This window comes from Eulemur rufifrons, chromosome 6, assembly GCF_041146395.1.
Source record: "Eulemur rufifrons isolate Redbay chromosome 6, OSU_ERuf_1, whole genome shotgun sequence".
NCBI classification, from domain to species: Eukaryota; Metazoa; Chordata; class Mammalia; order Primates; family Lemuridae; genus Eulemur; species Eulemur rufifrons.
In genome coordinates, this window is record NC_090988.1 from 99,267,762 (window position 1) to 99,290,602 (window position 22,841).

The 22,841-nt window shown below is 43.0% G+C and overlaps 1 protein-coding gene and 1 non-coding gene across 4 annotated transcripts in view; both read right to left on the reverse strand.

Annotated features, from left to right (window-relative positions):
* The window catches only part of PPFIA1 (PTPRF interacting protein alpha 1), a 93,483-nt gene that overhangs the window by 15,597 nt on the left and 55,045 nt on the right, over positions 1 to 22,841 (reverse strand). For 2 of the 3 annotated variants that reach the window (XM_069471707.1, XM_069471708.1), the window contains 11 exons: positions 22,533 to 22,668; positions 20,220 to 20,443; positions 17,062 to 17,293; positions 14,933 to 14,962; positions 11,392 to 11,543; positions 10,027 to 10,199; positions 9,580 to 9,673; positions 4,835 to 4,916; positions 4,528 to 4,728; positions 2,080 to 2,142; positions 1,550 to 1,576 (listed from right to left, as the gene is read on the reverse strand). In XM_069471707.1, coding sequence (XP_069327808.1) covers positions 1,550 to 1,576; positions 2,080 to 2,142; positions 4,528 to 4,728; positions 4,835 to 4,916; positions 9,580 to 9,673; positions 10,027 to 10,199; positions 11,392 to 11,543; positions 14,933 to 14,962; positions 17,062 to 17,293; positions 20,220 to 20,443; positions 22,533 to 22,668 — 1,414 coding nt within the window. The remainder of the gene's footprint in view (positions 1 to 1,549; positions 1,577 to 2,079; positions 2,143 to 4,527; positions 4,729 to 4,834; positions 4,917 to 9,579; positions 9,674 to 10,026; positions 10,200 to 11,391; positions 11,544 to 14,932; positions 14,963 to 17,061; positions 17,294 to 20,219; positions 20,444 to 22,532; positions 22,669 to 22,841) is intronic. The other variant, XM_069471709.1, reaches the window with a different exon arrangement.
* On the reverse strand, positions 8,800 to 8,906 carry LOC138385519 (U6 spliceosomal RNA). The gene has a single exon (XR_011233753.1). It is a non-coding gene; the product is annotated as a U6 spliceosomal RNA (small nuclear RNA).

Here is a 22,841-nt window from a genome sequence, read left to right on the forward strand (position 1 = left end):
AACACTCTCTTACCACTCGCTAAATAAAGGTATACACTGCATATATTTTCACCGTGAACAGCAAAGGTTAAGCTTATTGAATTTATACTTCATGCCTCTGATGCACGCAATTTCACACTAAGATAGCGACAAAGTTATGTTTCTTAGTATAAAACACACTGAAATGTAAGTATTTATTAAATAAACCCTATTTAATTTACTGATGATCATTATTGCTCCTGTAAAGAGATATCTATCTAACTAGGTTAAATAATTAATATGGTTATTTATCCGGAGGAGAAGCAAAGAATGCCTAAATCAAGGGAGGGAAAAACCCACAGACTCATTCATATTATAGCTACTCTCCTTTTTTGTTTAAAAAAAAAAAAAAAGTAATATACCTGACTATAGGAGTACAAATGGAAGGAAACAGTTGTTTCAACCATCACCTTGTAATCAAGAAAATTCTGATTTAAAATGATTTTGATTCTTTTCAGATACATAATGATTCTTCCCAAGTCCTTGAACACCGTGCCATTAGTGAGAGTCTCCAGAACTGTCTGTCCACGCCTCGCAGCCACGACGTGCCACTGAGACATACAGCCTGGCACACAGCAATACTGGCGGAACTGCACCTAAGGAGCCGCTATTACTTAGTCAAGCTGTCTGAACGTAAAGGCCATAAAACAATTGAAGCAGAGCTTTTGGTGAGTTTGGGAGTTGAAAATTCAAATGTACATTACTTGAGAAGAGGCTTAATTTCTGAGAATTCCATTAGTAAGAAAACCTTTAAGTGGACACAATATTAGGATAGTATTCAGTAAAATAATGATACAAAGACACAGAGGAAAAGTCACTACGCAATTATTATTTCTCTAAAAGACATAGGGTCTTGCTCTGTCACCCAGGCTGGAATGCAGTGGCCTCATCATAGCTCACTACAGCCTACAACTCCTGGGCTCAAGTGATCCTCCTGCCTCAGCCTCCCAAGTAGCTGGGACTACCGGTGCGTGCCACCATGCCTGGCTAATATTTAAATTTTTTGTAGAGTTGAGGCCTCGCTACGTGTTGCCCAGGCTGATTTTGAACTCCTGGGCTCAAGGGATCCTCCCACCTTGGCTTCCCAAAGTGCTAGGATTATAGGCGTGAGGCACTGCGCCCAGCCCACTTGCCAATTTTGATGTTTGGAAATTTATTAGAATACAAGTCTCCCATCAGTAGATCTTGCAACTGAAATTACCCCAGCAGGGCATTACGTATATAATCTCAGAAGCTGCCTAAGCCACAGGACTTTGTATAAAAAAGATCATATGTTAAACGAAGTGATCTATGTCAATTAAGAATAACTACCATGGCTCCATACGAGACATGTTCAAAATTGTCCATGAGACGTACTCTTTAATCCTATGATTTGCCTAATGCTTTCAAATCATTTTTAAATCATTAAATCATTTATTACTCTGAATAAGATGCAAAAAAAATCAAAAAAGCAAATTACACAAGTTTTCATATCCAATTTCTTTTTGCTGCTGTACATGTAGTGAAGAATATATTATAGAAAGACTCCAACCTGAGCCCAGCTTCCCTCCTCATCTTCCTGACGTTATGTGTTAGGAATGCAAAAGAACATAACCATTAGTATTGGTGAGCTTAGTAACGCAAGCAAATTCACTCTGTAGGGAAAGTGCAACTTAAATGAATGAAAAGTTCAAATTATCAAAGCATCATGCAAAACTCATGCAAAACAAAAAATTTTTCTCATGCAAGGAGCAGACTCTTTCCATGCCAAAAACATCCATAAAAGGAGAAAGTTAGAGTTAGCCAATCACAACAGGGGAAAAAAACTGAGGTCTTTCCAAATGGAGAGATGAATTTAATCTATTCTAAAAAGTCTACCAACTTCAAATTAGTTAAAAAAATCTAAAATAAAATATAATACAAATTCTATTTACATATTAAACCAATACCTAAAGGAAATACTTATCTGGAACAACTGAAATGGAAAATAACATTTTTGTTTTCAACAAAAAGGCAAAGAACCCAGGCGGTCTTAAGTGGAAAATGCACCGCGAGGAGCATAGCCTGCGGCGCGTGACTAACCGTTTGCGGCGTGGCTGCGAGCGTTTCCATCTCTTCGTGTGTTAACCAGACATTTCCTGTGGTCTAAGGTGACCCCAGTGCACCAACCACATCCAGGTCAAGGGAAGCAGTGACAAAGAGGAGAGGGGCACACACATGAGCCACACGTACAGAGAAGGAGCCACGGAGACAAAAGTCGCTCTTCTCACTTTTTCAATTCAGATGCCCACACAGAAAATGATAGACAGGAACACAAGCGCATTCCCTTTTAAAGAATAAACGCGCCCTGTTATCGCCGCGTCATCAATAACTAAGGAGAATGGCCCACAATTTCCAGAGACTTAGATGCCATGCTTACCCCTGGGGGTACATGAAATATAAAGAGAAGAAAACACATTTTGTTCTTCTGGAAATTTTGAATAATTCTCAAGTAACTACTGAGTCACTATATTTAAAACAGCCTTACCCAAAGATTAACAACAAAGAACACAGAATGAAACTCTTGCTTTGGTTCTTTTAAGACTATCTGCAGCCCGCTCTACAGTGACGGGGCCCCTCTGCCTGGACAGCCGAAGCCAGGGAAACTGGGGAGGTAGGAGCAGGGCAGGGTGAGTCACAGGAGTGCCACATGCCAAACAAAAAGGCCCCGTGGAACCATCTGAACCAGACATGACACAGAGGGCCACCCCACTTGTCTGCCATAAGCTCCTTGAGGGAGCAGATTTAATCTTTGCACCCGACATAGTGCAGAGAGTGAGGCCCATTCTTCATCACTACTGAGGAAGACAGTTCATAAAAACGCTGGAAAAACCACACAGCCCCTTCGTTTCTAGAAAGGCCACTCTAACGTGAAACAGCCGGGGCAGAGATCAGATACTGCTACAAAGCATTCCTGGGGAAAAGAGCTCTCTGAGCGATAGGTAAGAACAAATGCTTATTGTTCATTACCTAATTTTCTTCACTAAGAAAAAAATAAAACAAACAAACAAACCTCAAAACTTTTTATGTAAAGTAACCGTAAGCCCTGAATCTGGCCTTGCCCTGCTCCTTGGAGAAATATGTCTCCAAGGTTCTTAATCTCTTAACAAGAGCTGGTTTTCTCTCCAGAGTAGACTAAAAGCAGAGACTGGGAATCCAACCCATGTAAAAAGCCTGAATTTCAGAAATTAGGAGTTGGCCTGCCCTCACTTCCCAATAACCACTAGTTTTATTAGAATAGTTTTAAACTTTTTCAACCAGGAGAACCCTTTTCAAGGACTTCCCACGTGGAGAAAAATTGTTCTAGTACAGATAATGCTTGCTGAACATTTGTAGATTTGTGAACTGCTTAAAATCCTGAGCTCCCAGGGTCTACAGCTCCCAAAATGGAAAGTTCCTACAGGCCAAACAAGTCAAATACAGTAAAACACTGGTTACAATGCAACCAATGGGCTAATTTTTCCCCCTTTAGTTTTTGGAAAAAATATATATATATATTGCCCACAAACTGGAATTATGGAAAAGGGAGAATTCTTCAGGGACCAGTTTTGATGGGTGGGTGACAACCATCTCTTACTAGTATGTCAGCTAGTAACAACCACCTCTTGCTAGTGTGTTAGCTAGCATGTCAGCCATCTCTTACTCGTATGTCACCACGTACCAGTGTGTTTAAATGAATGCTACTAAGGTATCTGGAAGAGCCAGTACTCTGCAACAGACAAAAAAATTTTACTCCTTAAGATCCTACTTACACATGAAATGATATTCATGAATTCACAAATATAACAATAAGTAAACTAAACCAGACACAAAAGAGTAAATACACAACTTCAATAATATACGTAAAGCACAAAACAGACCAGTCCATGGGGTCAGGAGTCACGCATGGCCCCCCAGAGAAGGGAGCAGTGAGGGGGAGGGGCCTCTAGGGCCCCGGGCAAATCCCATTTCTCAGTGTGAGTGCTGATTACACAGGGTGCACAGATTTTACACATTCCCTGAAGTGTTACACTTACATGTGCATTTTTCTATATTACATTTCCATAAAATTTAAAAATATTTAGACTATCATTTGCTCAGCAAATATCTTCATGTATAGTGCAAATGCTAGTCACTCATTCAGCTTGAATCATGAAACAGGAAATGAAATTCAAAAAGTTTAAGTATAAATTATGAACTTAAAATGTTAACTTTTTCCTTCCTCAAGATGCCCTTAGACTGATTCGATTTTGATAAATTCCTACCTGAAGTTGTGATAATTACTTTTTCACCTTTAAAAAAAACCCTCGTGTTTTTATCTTATGATGGATCCTAACTGATCTTTTACAAACGTATTTGATAAAGTTCCTTTTGACTATCCCACAGATTAAAAGTTCTAATGTGAACCCTAAACCTTTGAACTAGAACTACACTAGATGTGTCCACAAAGACCTGGAGAAGCAACGTAAACGTTCCTCTTCCCAAAGAGCGAAGGGACCGCCCTGGCCATACCGTCCTGGACGTGGCGGGGGCCGACGGGCTGGTGAGCGACATGATCTCCTGGATGGCCAGCCGCAGCTTCAGCCTGTGCAGGGGGTTGCTGATGCCGATCTCCCGCTGGATCTCCGTGTCGGACAGCGCCGACATGATGGCTCCGCTCTTCACGTTTGCTCGGCAGGCGGCCACGTACCAGGCCGGCATCCCCACCCAGAGCTGGAGACAGGAATGGCAAGGTCAGAGGTTGTGTTTGGTCTATGAGATGGATCTATAAATACACATTAAGTAACACACTCGAATGAGTATTAAAAAAAGGACGTACCTCCAGCCAAACGACAACAGTTGGCCCATCCCACTGGGCAAAAGGCAAACCTTGCCTCCGGGCTTCCTCGAGCAATTCATGCCTACAAATAAGAAGATACTCAAAATTAAAGAATCATTATGACATGCATATATAAAAAAGTTAACAGAAGTATTCTCTTTGAGCACTTCCAAAAGTCTAACAGTACAGTCCGCCCTCCCGCTCGATAGTTCTGCAACCACACACTCAACCAACCGAGCATCAAAAATATTAGGGGGAAAAAAAACAACAAAAACCAATACAGTATAACAAGCATTTATACAGCGTTTCCATTGTATTAGGTATCATAAGCCAGCTAGAGGTGATTCAAGCGCACACAAGGACGTACACAGGTTACGTGTAAGCACTACGCCACGTCACACAGAGCACTTGGACAGCCTCAGATGTTGGTATCCTTGAGAGGTGCTGGAACCCGTCCCCCACAGATACTGCGGGACGACTGTATGTTCTCATCATTTTCCTTTAATCATCTTCAGTTTTAATGTTATCAACATCACCTATTTCATACTAGCTTTGTACATACTACAAAGCACGCCCAAGTGAGGAAATGCTGCCTGAGCCCCTTGGACTCTATACGATCACCAGCTCCTTACAGAATCAAAGAATTATTACCAACGTAAAAAACACCAGCAGAGTCTTCATCTTCATATCCAAGGTAACAGAACATTAAAAGGAAAATATAAGCACGATTCCCTTCTTAAACAAGGAAGAAAAATATCCAGGAAGAGGAAACCACACCCAAATCTGAACAAAGGAGCTTATCTCTTGGAGAGTCTTTAAAAATGTTAACATTCAACCAAAAAAACTCAAACAAACAAACAAAACTCCAAAACAGTGTACACTGTAGATTTTTTCCTTTATTTTTTTAAAAAGGGGTCTTGCTACATTGCCCAAGCTGGCCTTGAACTCCTGGTCTCAAGCAATTCTCCCCACCTCAGGCTCCCAAGTAGCTGGGATTAATAAGCGTGCACCACCGTGCCTGGCTTAGTGCAGCTTTTTAACATTAAAATTGTTATAATCTAATAAAACAAGCAAGTAATGGATGGTTGTTTCTATTCTACACTCCTGTTTAGCTAGTATTGCTAAATTAAGTCACTGGGCCATCCTATGGTTTAACCCACAGGCTTCCTACCCAGAAGATTTGAAATCCTAACAGCTGTCTCAGTGCACAGAGTAGATCCTGAGCACAAGAACTGACACGTTGACAGCAACCACAGGGAAACAACCACGGGTAACTCCTGGCCACACACTTCTTTGTGATCAGAAATATTCTAGATGCCTTATTTTTAAATACCCAAGTCATGATTTTACCATATTAACATCTTTAAAAATGATTGTGTCTAACATAATTATTTGAAAGACAACACTATAAACTTGGTGTTATTATCACCTTATTTCTCAAGTGTTTATCTACAAGGCTTTCAAAGAGAAACTACTTTAAAAAATGAAAAATCTAGGAGAGAAGATGGCATTAGAGGGGAGAGGACAGGTACATTTAGTTTGCATGCATGGATGTCCCCGAGTCATTTTTAAATTCCTAGGTTGCTTTTGGACATTTTTCTATAATAATTTCTGTAGGCCATACCATAGAATCTTTTATTTCTAAAGATTAAATATTAGAGCTTCAATAAATTTCAATAGTAGACTTTTCTTAGGACTGCGAAGTCTACGTACAATTACAGCCCAACTTCCTAAGCAAAATGTTTCACATAAAATTTCAAAAAAGTGGTCCGGTTTCCAGAGGATAATGAATATAATTATCTAAGAGTAATTATACCAGAAAATGCAACAAATGTTTTAATATCACAAGGAGGACAGGTGCAGTGGCTCATACCTATAGGCTCAGTGCTATGGGAGGCTGAGGAAGGAGGATCACTTGAGGTCAGGAGTTTGAGACCAACCTGGGCAACCTAGTGAGAGCTACTACAGAGGCTGAGGCAGAAACATTGCTCCAGCCCAGGAGTTTGAGGCCATCCTGGGCAATACAGTAAGACCCCATCTCAAAGGAATAAAAAAGACCAACAACAAAAAAAGAAAACAAGTAATTCTGAAAAATGTATTTGGATTCTTAAATCAATAAATGCGTGAGTGTCAAACTGTATTCACACAAACTCAAACTTTTCTTATTTCCAAAAGACAGGGTCTGGCTCTGTCACCCAGACTACTGCAGTGGCATAATCACAGCTGACTGTAACTCTGAACTTCTAGGCTCATGTGATCCTCCTACCTCAGCCTCCCAGGTAGCTAGGACTAGACGTGCACGCCACTATGCCTGGCTATTTTCAAAATTTTTTTTGTAGAGATGAGGTCTCGCTATATTACCCAGGCTAGTCACGAACTCCTGGCCTCAAGTGATCCTCCTGCCCTGGCCACCCAAAGTGCTGGGATCACAGGTGGGAGCCACCCAAAGCCTCAAACATTTTTCCACATTTATAAATACAGCATTTTTCCTAAAATCAATTTTATCTCAGGTTAACTGATAGAAATGAAATTAAACATTATAGGCAGACAAATAACCTTTGTACTTTGAAATTTCTCTATTAACTTACTAGTACATTTAAGAACTTACACACGGATCCCATGCATAAGCATCAAGTACAGAGAAAGATCTCTCGGACACTTAGTTTCAACCATGACAACAGAGTTAAATGTTCAAAGCCAATGCCATGAATTTGAACATCACAGCTCCACAGAAACCTACCACTAACACACACACACACACACACACAAAACTGGCATGAAATTTAATCACATGGTCAGGCAAATAATTCAAAGGCTGTCCTCTTACATCTAAGTGCTCAAACATAGCTCCTGGGAATTTTTTTCTCCGACATGAAATACAAACTTCTGGGGCTGGAGGTGGTAAGACCAAGTTGCACTGCTACATACCTTACTGTTTTTATTATGGTAAGTATGAGGATGTGAAATAAAACACAGCAGCAAAATCTAAGGGACAAAATTTTCCTAGTGTGGTTCCAGGAGGCAAAAGGCCTAGTTTTAGTATTAAGTTTCATACCAAATGGCAACCACCCAAGTTATTTTAAAACATTTTTACACAGTTCAAAGACAGCAATGTTCAAATCAGATTTTGCTGTTAAGTGTTTTCTACAAATTTCCATTTACAGAGAACCAAAAAACTGAGTGTTCCTATGGTATTGTTAACATTTCACCTGAGATATAATCAATGATTAAGATATTTATTACGGCTTCTGCAAAGAGAACAAAACGAGGTAGATTTACAACAGAAAAATCCACTGGCAACTCTAGGGGCTGAAGGCAAACTGGCCCCCAGTGGAGAGGGTCCCCACGGCTCTGGTGCCATCCAGGGGCAGATCTCTGGGCCCTGAGCTCCAGATCCGAGTGGGCACACAGAGCGGCAGAACAACTCTTCCCACCGTCAGGTTTCTGCAGAGCCTGTCGAGTCTCACCCTGTCTCAAGGCCTTGCGCTCCCAGCTCATCATCAGTTTTCCATCCCCACTCTCAAGGTCACCTCCGACCTCTTTAGACTACACAAACGGCCCATTTTGTTTCAGAAGTGGGTTTAGTTTTATTTTTCATTTGTCAGTTCACTGGGATATTGTCTCAATCTATCCAGTGCATCTACTGAACTCTGGTTTTGGATAAGGCCGACCAACACACAGCTCTCTCTGCATCAGAGAAGAACCCAGAGATACGTGTGCACCCGAGTCCCTGTCCTGGGGCATCACAGTGCCCGTGCTCCTGTGCCGAACACCGTTCCAGACATTGCTTATTTTCAGAGTCAAGATTTAGTTTAGAATTAAAATTTAGTAAATAAACTACAAAATCTAGAGACTATTTGAGATAAAAGTACAAAATCTACAGGAAGAGGTAAAATGCAACACAGCCAATGTTTCCAGACAGATCACTAGTATGAATAAGCAAATTGTTTCTTTCTTTTTTTTTTTAAAATATGGAATGCTTCATGTATTTGTGTGTCATCCTTGCGCAGGGGCCATGCTAATCTTTTCTATATTGTTCCAATCTTAGTATATGTGCTGCCGAAGCAAGCACTGAAGAGAAAATTCCTTTTTATTTCCCAAATTTTATGTTATTATTATTTTTTGAGAAAAAAATCTCACTGTGTCGCCTGGGCTAGAGTGCCGTGGCATCAGCCTAGCTCACAGCAACCTCAAACCTGGGCTCAAGCGATCCTCCTGCCTCAGTCTCCCCAGTAGCTGGGACCACAGGCACGTGCCACCGTGCCCAGCCTTGAATAGCAAGTTCTGAATGCTGGTAGGCAACAATCACTGCAGTGGCCACAGCTACAGCTAGTTTACGACTTGTTGGTCCTGTTTAAAGCACGTTATGTTTATCATTGCATTTAATTTTAACAAGGCCATACAAGGTATGCACGACTATTACCCTCATTTTACAGATAAGGAAACTGAAGCACAGGGATGCTAAGTCACTTTCCCAAAGTCACAAACCTAACCTTAGCAGGCACCAGGACTCCAATGCGACCCAGCACCCTCCGCTTTCTACTTCCCAAAGTGGACTGAGGATCTGTGTGTGATTTCTTTCAGAATGTCACAAATGCTCTGTCTTCCAGGAAGTATGGCTGGAGGTTAATCTTTCAGAAGGTAACGTATACACATAGCTAGACATTACATTTAACAGGCATTAGTTAAAAGTTAGGCACAATTGAAAATTGGTCAGTGAGAAGAAGAAATAATAGAAAGCTTACTTTTTTTGAAGTTTACGATTTTTTTCAGCCTGTCCTCCCAATTTGCTAAGTCCCAAGGCATCTTGAGATGAGTTCTCTGTCTCTGAAACACCAGCTACGAGGAAGCAGAACAACCCCAAAATAAAATCGACTTGGCAAAGTTGTGTCTTTTCCTAAACAGGTGGTCACACATTTGCAGGCACAGTGTTACTTTCTTGGGCTGAGCTTCATACTAGGGCACCAATACACCAAAACGCTCCGGACAGTGAACCGGTTATACCTATGAGTGGCCAATGAACTAACCGCGCTCTTCAGTTCACGCCTCCGCAGCTTTTGCTCTCTGGAGAACACACAGCCTCTCCCACCCCAGGAAGGAGCTGCTGGTCAAGCACATGGCGGGCACACAAATGACAGTCCCTTCCTCTCCATAATCCTGACCCTTAAGATGTTTCCAGGAAACCCACCGACCTTGCTCTAATGCGGCTTTGCCAGCTGGTCCAGGTCGGCCCTTTTCTTTCTTGCCAAACAAGCGACCGATGGAGGACTTGATGCCCTTCTTCTTCGGGGCTTTGTGCAGCGAGTCCTGGCTGCTGTTGCTGCTGCTGGGATTGCTCACGGGGCCATCCTGAGAACCTGTGGAGCTTTGAGGAAAGAAAGGGATCCTTACCACAAGGCCTTACCATGACAGAACATTCCACTCACGTGCATTACGATTCTTCACTTTCTTAACCCTCGTTCCTCAGGCTTCCTAACCAACACTCCCAGTGTCTTCTACACCTTCATAAAGCGCACTCTGCCCAGCATAGGCGGCTCCCAGGGTGCTAACACAGAGACCTGTTTCTGGGACACCGAGATTCTCCCCTGGCTGCTCCCCTTCAGAGTGGGGCTGGACTCCAAACCAGCAGACTCTGGAGCCCAGTGACCTGAGTCAGGTGCACCCCTCAGCTCATGAGAGCTGTGCTCAGGCCGGGCGGCCGGAAGAGCAGCAAGAGCAGAGTCCTGGGAATAGAACAGCTGGAGCCCCCAACCCTCTCAGCTGCCCTGAGCTTGACTCCTCGGCTGTGAACCCAGGGCCACGTCAGCTGCCTGCAGGGAACATACATGCTCCAAGGCGTACTGCCTGGTCCAGAACAGAAATTCAATAAATGGTAGTTTGGGGATGGGTATATTTACACCTAATGGGTGCAGTGTGCACCATTTCGGGGAGGGACATGCTTGAAGCTCTGACTCGGGTGGGGCAAAGGCAATATATGTAACCTAAACATTTGTTATCCCGTAATATGCTGAAATAAAAAAAATTTTTTTAAATAAAAATAAAAAATAAATGGTAGTTTGAAAAAAGATAGTATATTAGTAACAAAGTAGTTTATTGGTTTCCTGAGAGGAAGCACTTAATCAATGGGTAAGGACAACGCGGAACTCTCAACAGCTTACAAACGGCACAGAGGGCACCTGAGAGGCACGACTGCCCTACACAGCAGCACCAACCAGAACCTGTCATCTGCCTGGCAAACTCTCTACCAAAAACACAAAGAAATTTCTCACAGTAGTCAGTTTGTACAATCTGAAGAAACCAAGTTTTTCTAAACTTTGCTGATACTTAAACTCCTTTCTTTTCAAACTGACTTTGCCCAGTGGATTTCACTCTAGTCCCCAGAGCAGTGGTGGGCATTCAAGGTACAGCATTTAAATAAACTCAACTCAGTTTAACCGGTAATTCAGTAAAGTCACTGTTTTGTTTTTTCAAGTAAAGATGAACAGGTTTCTTAAACCTGAGGACAGACAGACAAGCATGTTTCGATGGGGGTTGCTGGGATGGCGCCCACTCCTTACTTCCTCATGTCCCTGATGTCCTCGTGGCTGACTGTGTGCAGTGCTCCTTTCTGCGGCCTATCTAACCGGAGGGACCCCGGGGAGGCAGGGGGGGAGGTTTCACATTTTATCGTTGTCTTGTCATCTCGTACCTCTTCTCTGGAATAGGGCAACTGAGGGGTGAGAGAAGTGCAAAGTTAGTTGACAGGGACCATTAAAAAAAAAAAAAAAAAAATCACAGAAGCCTTAAATTATAACCACAAACTTATTTGAAAATCTGTCAGCTATGCTTTCTGCCAGTGCAGAAAGTCTCACTTCAGTCTCATGCCATGTGAAGGACTGCCCTGTTCACGAGACGCAGGGCCACGCGGCACCGCGCACACAGAGCAGCCAGACTCCTACCCTGCCCTCCACGACTGACAGCAGGGCCCCGGGAAGCACACAGGAGCACCCTTCAGCCTCCTCCATGCCAGGTTCTGCCCTCGGGAGTCCTACGCACATCTTGAGGACAATCACTGAAAGGGATCTAAGATCTAAACGACTGCATCATTATAAAGTTTTGACAGCATTAACTCAGACTTATACAGATCCTATGATAAATATGTTTATCTCCTGGCTCCAATCAAAAAAAACACTAGAGTGGGCAGAAACTTCTCGGGCAAAACTGTCAGTATCTTTCTGTCTGGAGAGGAGGGGAATAAATATGGAATAGCCCAGCGGTCCCCAACCTTTTTGGCACCAGGGACTGTTTTCATGGAAGACAATTTTTCCACTGACCAGGGAGGGAGAGTATGGTTTTGGGATGATTCAAGTGCATTACATTCATTGTACACTTTATTTCTATTATTATACATTGTAATACATAATATAATGAAAAAATTATACAATTCACCATAGGTTGGGGACCCCTGGAATAGCCCATGACCCAAACACACATATGTACAGCTTCTATTTATTTCTCAATAATGTTTGGACTGAATGCTATAAACGGATGCACTTATAAGCAGCTCAAAAACCTTTTGTTAAATATGGTTTACATAAAATAATCCTAGGTTTATCATTAAAGATGATCTCTTTCCGACTCCATGCTTTCTTTTCTTGCGCTACAATGTGAGTACGCCATGTGCTGAGGGACGCAGGATGGTATAATAACAGCAAACAGATTCACCCTTGCAGGGTCTAGGCAGGTCTTGCTTATGCATTGTGTGTTTTGGTTTTGAGCAGGACTAGGTCTCGTGAAACATAAAGAGCAAGCATCTGTATAAACAATAAGACTTGAATAGCAAACTTCTGCTTTTTAATTTTATTTTTTAAAAATCTGTGTTTCAGAGATGAAGTATACCATGTTGCCCAGGCTGCAGTACAGAGGCTGTTCACAGACACAATCACGGTACACTGTAGCCTCAGACTCCTGGGCTCAAGTGATCCTCCCCCATCCTCAGCAAGTGCCACTGCCCCTGGCTTGAACTTCTGCTTCTTAAACGGACTGTGTAAAGTACATCAATTTCATGGGAGCCCAACAGTGGCTCAATGAGAACCAGGTAGGAGGGGCTGAGGTCATTGAGGATGTAATTTTAATTAGCAGTTAAGATGCAGATAAATCCTATATCCTTTCTCAACTTCCAATTACAATCATAAGATAACACAAGGCTATTATGGCTAGATATTGTCAGTACAAAATTTAACAGCTTCAAAATTCAGGTTAAACAATCATTTGTTTATAAAAGCAAAACAAAGAACAGCATAGGCAGCAATACATGTGATCAAGCTGACAATATGACTCACCGTAAACTACCAGAGGTCGATGAGTAAAGCCCAGCCAAGGTTCCCTAAGGAAGTGCTCCCGCACACCCAGCCCCACCTACGCTCTGCCCTCTGTATTGCAACCGCAAGGGACAGCACTGAGACCCACCAGATTTTTGCCTCTATCACATCTCAGACGCTACTAGAAAGCAGGGAAGTCATCTTAGTCTACACCAATAATGTTGAGGCAGAGGAGGAGGGTGACAGTCAAATGCGGGCTGTGCCTGGCACCGTGCCTGGCACTCTGCCCATACAGCTGCCTTAACCCTCACAACAACCTGAGAACAAGGCTCCTCAAAGCCACCAGCAGCACGCTGAAGCTACCTGCGAACAACACTAGGTTATCAGGCCTGAGTGCAAATCAACACGCTGCTTCCCTCATTGAGAAAATCTTGCTATCGAAAACAAACAAACCCAAATACAAGTCAGCAGAACTAAGGGTATGCTTTGTGTCTTGCTGTAGCTGATCTCACTGCAGACACACAAAGGTCTGCGGCCACCTTAAGTGACACCATTCTATTATTATCTTCATTTGTCAGGAGCACAAACAAAGGCACAAACGGGGGTGAGTAACAAACCCCAGGTCACAAACTAATCAGTGACTGAACAAGCAGTGTCACTAATCACCCCACTGCCCAGCCCAACAGAGCAGCTCACACAGTGACACGTCACGTGCTTTTTCAGAGAACAACTGCTTTTATGTCTCTGGAGGGCTGTCTGGTCACTGCACCATCAGGCAGGTTTTTTGGAAGGGGCCACAGAATACAGACTAGAGCGTGAAAGTTACAAGGTAGAGGTTTTGGGTCACCCTAAACAACAGCCACCGACCAGCACTGCTCCTAATGCACTGCACGTCCTCCCAGAACAGGAGGCCCAATCTACAGTTATCTCCCAGGAGACGTGGCCTCGAACCTCCCTCTGTAGGGACGTTGCCAGGGAGACCAGACTATTAACATCTGGAGAAAAGGCCAGATGGTGACACGGCCAAGGGTCCAGGTTTTGAAATCAGGCAAATCTGAACTCAAATCTGCACTGCACATTGTGTGAACTCTCTAGGCTTCAGGTTCCACATCTGTAAAATGGGGATAACAGTAACCTATATATCACAAGAACGTGTGTGAGGATTAAATAAGATACAGGTTGAGCATCTCAAATCCAAAAACCCAAAATTTGAAATGGTCCAAAATCTGAAACTTTCTGAGCGCTGACAGGATGCTCAAAAGAAATGCCCATGGGAGGATTTAGGATTTCAGATTTTGGATGCTCAACCACTAAGTATAATGCAAATTCCAAAATCCAAAACACTTCTTGTCCCCAGCATTTTGAATATGGGATACTTAACCTGTAACAGACTGGTAAGGCACTCAGCACAGAGCCTGGCATAGATCAAGAGCTTAGTAAATGCTAGCTATAATTGTTATTAAAATTGATTTTCCCCAAATCTAAAATCTATGGCTTTGCTTCAATAATTTATTTTTAAAAATACCATGGCTATAAGTAAGCATGCAATGATTAGAAGGCAAAAAAAGTGGGAGAATGGCAAATTCTTACATTTGTCCCGTGTTCTATGAAAACCACTAATGAATAACTTCCAAGAGAACGATCACATGTAAAGTGCCGGGTAAGTTTAAACATTTTCTTTAAAATTTCAATTATTCGTTATTATATAACTATATAATGTTACATTTATGTAAAATGATAGGTATTCTTCAATATGTTATAGACATACAAAAATATGTTAAATTACTAAATAATTTACCTTTCTACGATGTTTCCTTAAATCACTAGGCTGACAGATGCATGCAAAGAGATGAAGAGAAACCAGATTTACTGCACACTTGAAGTTAAAAATTCAAGGATCAGTACAGGCAAATATATCAAAATGGGAATAACAGGATAGTTACAAGTGCAATAGGATTTAGAGAAAATTTAACTGTACACAGAACATTTTTTCACCACAAAATTTAAATATAAGTTATTCAAGATTTACTAGAGAAACACTATAAATTATTATTCAGAGAGAGACAATTCTATTTCAATACATGCAATTTATTGTGGCATTGTATATAACAACAGGCCCTAATAATTGTCTATTCTAAGACAAACCTCTCTATAGCTTAGTTTTCTTTAATAAAAAACATGCTATAATTCAAACTATTCTAATTGATGATGAAGTTATTACAGTATGCCCATTATAAAACTGAACAAACCTACTTTTAATCACCTATTGGACATTAACGCAAAATCCTTACTGAGAATTTGATTTATAACTTCTCAAAAAAAAAATTTATTGCTTAAAGCAAGGTACCCTGTGAAAATATATAAGAACAAAAGCTAGCATATCAGGTACAATCTTTACATCCAATGATTTATGTAAGATATTTTAATAAAAAAAAATCTGACAGTAGAGTATGTTTAGTAAGTTGATGAGATTTATAGTCTTGAATATAATCATCAAAACCAGAAAGTATATTGTTTTCATAAAGCTTCCATTAATTCCACACTTATCAGATTATTTCATGTTGGAAATATTTATGAATTATACAGATCCTACGTAAACTGAGTAAAAACCGTCTAAACCACCTATATTGTGCCTGTATCCATATTTATTATACAATGATACACTAGTTATATTTTATCACTATTCAGAAAAAATACATTTTTTAATGATAAAAAACCCAAAGCTCGACTAACAAAGTCATAATCTAGCCCAGACTCACATATCATCGGCCACCAAGCTGCAGCCTGGGTACCTGTGTGCTGTGAAGAAGCGTTATATCGTGGGGTGGCCCTGGGGGCGCTGAAGGAACAAACTAGAGGCTGACAGGGACCTGAGGTTTGGATCGCAAATGAATCTGGAGATGGCTCAGATAACAAAACAAAAGGGTGATGCAGGAAATCAAAGCCAACGACGGAGGCATAGAGACTGTCGGTCAGCATATGGAATTACAAAACCAGGAAAAAAATAGACACAACTGTTTTTACAAATGCTCTGGAAGGAAATAAGCATGAAACCACAAATGAAATGGTCAGAGTTCAAAATATTAGCTAATTAATGATGTAAATTATGAAAAAAGTATGTCAAAATACTGCAAGTAGATGGGTCACCACTTCATAAGCCACTAAAATGATTCATTGTTGAGTTAATCATACGCTGGCTAACAACACAACTAAAGATGAAAATGGAGGGTCAAAGAAAAAAACGATAGAAGTGCAGTTAAAAACAGAATGTTGTAAGTATGATTTCACGTGAAATATGATTTCCTAGGCAATGCACTCACAAAACCTAGACTAACTACACAACAAAGTTTTAAACACTCTTCAGATCTGCACACTTTGCCACCAAACACCACAAGGCCATCAAATTTCCAGGTAAAGTGACTCCAGGCTGAGGACCATCTGCTTCCAGAGGAGGCCGAAAAGCAGCCTGGCTATAAATGGCTTCACGTGCAGAACCTGATTAGTTTTTTATTTCCTGGACTGCACACCTGGAACCTTGTTCAGCATCCCTAAAGGACAGATGGTGCTGATCCCCCTGTTCATTTTCCTATATGCTCTGACATCTGCCTATGCTTCCTCTGTTAACTCTCTACTCCTAGAAAAGAGTACACATTCCCCCTTCTGGCTGCTGTACCCTGCACAGCTGCCTAGGCCAACTGTCACACAAACAAATGGTGGCACACTAGCCTGGTCATCCAAATATTAGAATCAATTTGGCATAGTTGAATAACATAGTTGAAAACACTGGTTAGGTTTTAAAATCTTCAACCTCTTAAAATGACAAACATACTCGATTTTCTGCTGGGTAAAAAGCAGCAAGTTCACAGTGTCCAAGACTTCAAACAGGTGTGTGGGGTGGGGATGCCACACAGAAAGGGTGCCACTTACTAGAGTCATGATGCCCAGTCTGTCCACCTCCCTGGCTGGGCTGTGCGGGATCCTCCTTGGGGTGGAACGACCGCTGCCTGGGGGGGAGGAGCCGGCAAGCGAGGAGGCAGGATACGGGGGAATGGAGCTCATTGATCTAAAACGACCAAGATTGTCTAAACTCCCACTACCAACTCTACTTTCAATCTCCTCTGCTCGCTGCTCTGTGTTTTCCTTTTCTTCTTGTATCAACCTACAATAAAAACAAAAGCAGTCATTCTTTCCTTATTGGCAAACAGATTAATATGTTTGGATGAAAAAAAAATCTGCTTATACTCTGTATTAGTATAAGTAAACTCCAATAAGTTGCTCAAACATTTAACACTTCAGCAAAAATGTTTTGCTTTTAGTCTTTTAAAATATACTACATCTTAGGACAATAAAAAGTAAATCTTCCATTGACCCTGGTTAAGTTGGTTGTGATACATTCAGGCTTGATTTTACTGATTTACACTAAAATTTTGAAAGGGGCTGGTTGGCAACTTTTTCTATGGTTGCAACCAAGCAATGAGATACTTAAATTTTACAATCCTCATCTCTCCTATTCTTAGAGCAAAGCTTACCTTTATCTATAGATTTCTTCAACTGGATATTCGGAATTCTAATACAAAGAATTGAACCACAAAGCCATTTAAGAGTTTCCAAACACTTAACGCTTTTTTTTTTTTTTAGAGACAGGGTCTTGCTTTGTCACACAGGCTGGAGATCAGTGGCATCATCATAGCTCACTGTAACCTCAACCTTCCAGGCTCAAGCAATCCTCCCGCCTCAGCCTCCCAAGTAGCTAGAACTATAGGAGCACGCCACCACACTCAGCTAATTCTTTAGTTTTTTATAGAGACGAGGTCTCACTATGTTGCCCAGGCCGGTCTCGAACTTCTGGGCTCAAGTGATCCTCCCACCTCGGCCTCCCAAACTGCTGGGATTATAGGCATGAGCCACTATGCCTGGCTCAAATACTTAACTCTTTAGACTAAATGAAAATATCAAGTTGATTTTTAAAGTTTAAATTCAGGCCGGGCGTGGTGGCTCACGCCTGTAATCCTAGCACTCTGGGAGGCCGAGGCGGGTGGATCGCTCGAGGTCAGGAGTTTGAGACCAGCCTGAGCAAGAGTGAGACCCCGTCTCTACTAAAAATAGAAAGAAATTATATGGACAACTAAAATATATATATACAAAAAATGAGCCGGGCATGGTGGCACATGCCTGTAGTCCCAGCTACTCGGGAGGCTGAGGCAGTAGGATCGCTTAAGCCCAGGAGTTTGAGGTTGCTGTGAGCTAGACTGACGCCACGGCACTCACTCTAGCCCGGGCAACAGAGTGAGACTCTGTCTCAAAAAAAAAAAAATAAAGTTTAAATTCAAACAAAAGTGTCACCTGATGGAATTCTCTAACAGCTTCATCTGAATTTCGGGATTCATGTCAACCATGCCATGCTAATTTCGAATTCAAGATTAAGGCTATTCTATCCTAAAGTGTCGTGGATGACTAAACAGTGATGTTAACATCTGACTATGCCAATAATCATTATTCTAATATTAAAATACAGAAACCTTGCAGCAACCCTTCCAATTAAAGTTCTACTATATACTCTAAGAAAAGTATTTTTTTGGTCATTATTAACAGAAGAAAATCTACAAATTAGTGGATAGAACTTATTTATACCACCTTAACTTGCTACATAAAGAAAAATCACTTTTATCTAGCAATACATTGTAAAAAATAAAAAATAAAGGTATCTATTTGCCATAACGATAAGGGAAGACTAGTTTTCTGAGCTCTTCACCAGTTTTAAACCTGGCACCTGACAAGTCAGTGTACAAAGTGAAAAACGTAGGCAGCACATGAATGTCTTACTCTGGAGCCTACATCTCTCCTTAGAGCTTGTTTTCACCTTCTCTGCTCCGCCTCGTGCCCTCTCTGAGAAGGACGGGCAAACTCCCGCCTGTGTTAACTTTACAACAAAGTCCCCGCAGCAGCCCCACCCAGATCGCTGTAGGACTCCACACGTGTGGCTGCTCTTCACTTGGACTCAGGCTGGCTGTGTGGCCGTCAGGCCTGGGGCCACGGGACAGATCTCAGGGCACCCCCGGTCACACTGCTGCGCACCCAGACCAAGCCAGCACGGGCAGCAGTTACCTAAGGCCTCTTGAAGGCCTCTTCAGCACTACACCTTAGTTTCTATTCCACAGGTGGCCCACTGTTTTACACATTTCCCAATAAAACTGCTATTGAGTTGCTAAAGGAAAAAATTTTGAAGGAAATATTGATGAGACGAAAAAGATTCACTCACCGTTTGACCACTCATTGTCCTAAGGTGAACAAATTTTCACCTCATGTTAATTTAACCTAGGGAAAGGCAAGTATAGTGGGAACACACACACCTGAAAACTTCCACTTTTCTGTGCCAGGCTGGCGCCGTGTGACAGACACTGACGTGATGCTCTGAAGGGCACGCTACAAGCAGCCCCCGCAGTGCTGCGGGATGCACAGGCAGCAGGTGGTGGCCACATGCTCCCTTCAGAATTCAGAGTCAAGGGGACACTCAGGCTGGCACGGGGGTTCACAGGCAGCCTTCCCTCTTACTTCTACCATCTGCTTCGCCTCCCCTAGCGAGCGGCACTGCTGCCTGGCACTGGCCTGCGGAAGGAACCTGCTGCTTCTCATCCACAGCGCGCTTCAGCCAGTCCGTCTCTTCCCAACTCCCCAAGGTGCCCATCTTCCCTCTGCACTGGCTCAGAGAGGTGGGGCCCAGCAGCCCTTCTCCGACCTGTGCCAGCTCCTCTGCCCACCTAGGCGCAGCTCTCAGGAGAGCAGCAGTAGCTGAGCTGGCCCTGCAGCCCCTGTCACAGGAGCGCACCGAGCCCCTGCAGTGCTCTCCAGAGACCAAACACCTCTCACCTCCTACAACATCCTACACAGGGTACCAGTGCCATGACACGGTGCCCTGGTTACTTGGCTTTTATAATGAAGGGTAATCACGGAACTTGCTTAAGTCAGTCTATTACTATGGAACATTTAGAAAATGTTAACAGTATTTGTTCCAGACTCCTCCAAGTGGAACGAGATTCCTCAGAGACAGCATGTTTTATGTGAGTTCTGTGTACGGTCACACATACCTTATCTCTTTGTTGATGGCGTCCAGCTGTTCCTGAAGCATCATGGCTAATGTCTGTGCGTCAGCCTGCCCGCTGGGGGACAACAGATCAACCGAGCTGAGGAGAGTGTCTCTGTCATCCTCACCATCAGACACATCAACATCACTCTCAAATGCTTGCGCTACATTTGCCAAGACACTAGCTTGTTGGGCACGTTCCCAATCCTGTTCATTAAGAGTTTGTACCTATAAACAAGAAAACCAAATCTTAGCAGACTGAAAGCAACATTAGTTATAGGAACTTTTTTTTTTTAAGACAAAGACTCCCTCTGTCACCAAGGGTAGAGTGCACTGGCATCATCATATCTCGCTGCAACCTCAAACTCCTGGGCTTAAGCGATCCTCCTGCCTCAGCTTCCCAAGCAGCTGGGACTATAAGTGCATGCCACCATGCCTGGCTAATTTTTCTATTTTCAGTAGAGACGGGGCCTTGCTCTTGCTCAGGCTGGTCTCAAACTCCTGACCTCAAGTGATCCTCCCACCTTGGCCTCCCAGAGTACTAGGATTACAGATGTGATCCACTGCGCTCAGCCAATATTAACATCTTAATGTGTATGTGAGGCATTTCTATAATGCAATTCACAATAGGGAAATGACGGAGTCAGAAATAAAAACTGAAAATCAGCCAGGAAGGGAGAGAGGGAATGAAGAGAAATCTGAGATTCAATAGATCAGTAGGGTAACTCTACTTAACCATTGACTGTACATTTCAAAATAGCCAGAATAATTCAAATGCTCTTAAAGAAAAATATTTAGGTGACAGAAATCCCAATTACCCTGATTTGACTATGTGAATTATATCAAATTATCACATGTGCCCAAAAATATGTACATCTAATATATAATCAATTAAAAAATACGGGCTGAGTTGTCTGTGAGTGTGGGGTTCTGCTGCAGGGTTATCTTACAGCCCCTGCCCTCGCACCCGACCCCCGATATCTGACAGACTGGACTCCAGGTCTCCCCCAAACCTGCAGTCTTCCTCATCTCAGGAAGCAGACTCCACCCTGCCAGCTACACCTCCCCCACCCCGAGCTGTCTCTGACTGTTCTCTCTCCTGCGCACCGTCTCCAGCTCCGTCTCCAGTCTCTCAGCGGGTCTGGCTGGCTCCACCTAATGATGTATCCAAACGGCTCCCTCTCTTTCCTCCTCCGGCCCTTGCTCATATGTCACCCTCAGGTGATGTCTCCCTGGCCACCCCACTTGAAATTCCTATTCCCCGCCTCGCTCTATAACTCAGGGCCCCCAGGTCCCTTCCCTGCTTATTACCATCTGACACAGTGGATGGCTTAAAGATATGTCCACAAACTCTTTGATACTCCTCCCGTAAGAGGCCGAGGTGATTCTCACCCTGCCACTGAGTGTGAGTAGGACTTAGCGATTCACCTGAATGAACAGAATAAAGTGAAAGTGAAGATGTGCGTTCTCCAAGACTAGGCTGCCAATGGCTTGTGGGATTTCTCCTTACCTCCCTTAGAATGGGAGCTCTGGGGGAAGCCACTGTCGCCCTGGGAGGAAGCAGCCTTGTGGACAGGCCCACAGGGTGAGGGATCACGGACCCCCGCCCCAGCCAGGTGAGTGCGCCTGACAGCAGAGCTGCCAGCCGTGGAGCCTTCCTGTGCTGCAACCTCTCAAGACCCGGAGCCAGAGCCACCCTGCTCTGCTGATCTGAAGTCACGGAGCTGTGAACTATGAAATGCTCCTTGTTTTAACCACTGAGCTTTGTAGTAATTTGTTCCACACCAAGAAAAACTAACAGGCACACATTTACTTCATCTGTGTACTTGTCCTCACTAGCACATGCACCCTGGGATGTCGCGTCTGTGCTTCACACGCTGCCACAGCGCTAGGTCCATAACGGCACCTGCCCCAAACTAGCTGCCCAATGCGTATGGGTGCTCAAATGACACACAAGTGCATCAAATACGTGCTGCTGAAAAGATCCAAGTGAGAAGGTACCTGAACTTCCAAATGTGAAATCTTTTCACTACATGATGAATGCATGTATTCACTTATTTTAAGTTACCACTTCAAATCCATACTAATTAACACTGTATTTAAGAGTATACTATGTTATTTCAGAATTTTTTTTCTTTTCATTTTTTTAAGCCCTAACTAAAAATAAATTCTCAGCCAGAAAGAGCCAGAAAAAGGAACTGAGAGGAGGTCAGGAAAGAAAGTGACCCATCAACGCTTTCCCTGCGGAGCAGTCTCAGAACCGCAGGGTAGAGTAGGGAACTTTTACGTCAACAGAGACTCCACACGAAGGCCTTGCCTTGGAAGGCTCTTCCCTCAGGGCTGCCAGACGGCCTTTCTGGGGACGCCGCAACACCGCGCTGGTGCTGTAGGAATCTGCGTGCCCGTCTGCCACAGGGAACCTGAAATCTGGGACGCTGCCCAGATGGGGTCGGCTGAAACATGAAAAACAAGAATGATCGTTATTAGAAGGAAAATTAACTAACTTTCTGACTTCTGGAAAACAGGTTTTCCAGAGGAAAAACTCTGCGAGGAGGGCGCCTCTCCCGCTTGCCCCAGTGGCTCCACGCTCGCTGCTCTGGGCCGGTGTTTAGCCTTCCAGCCTCAC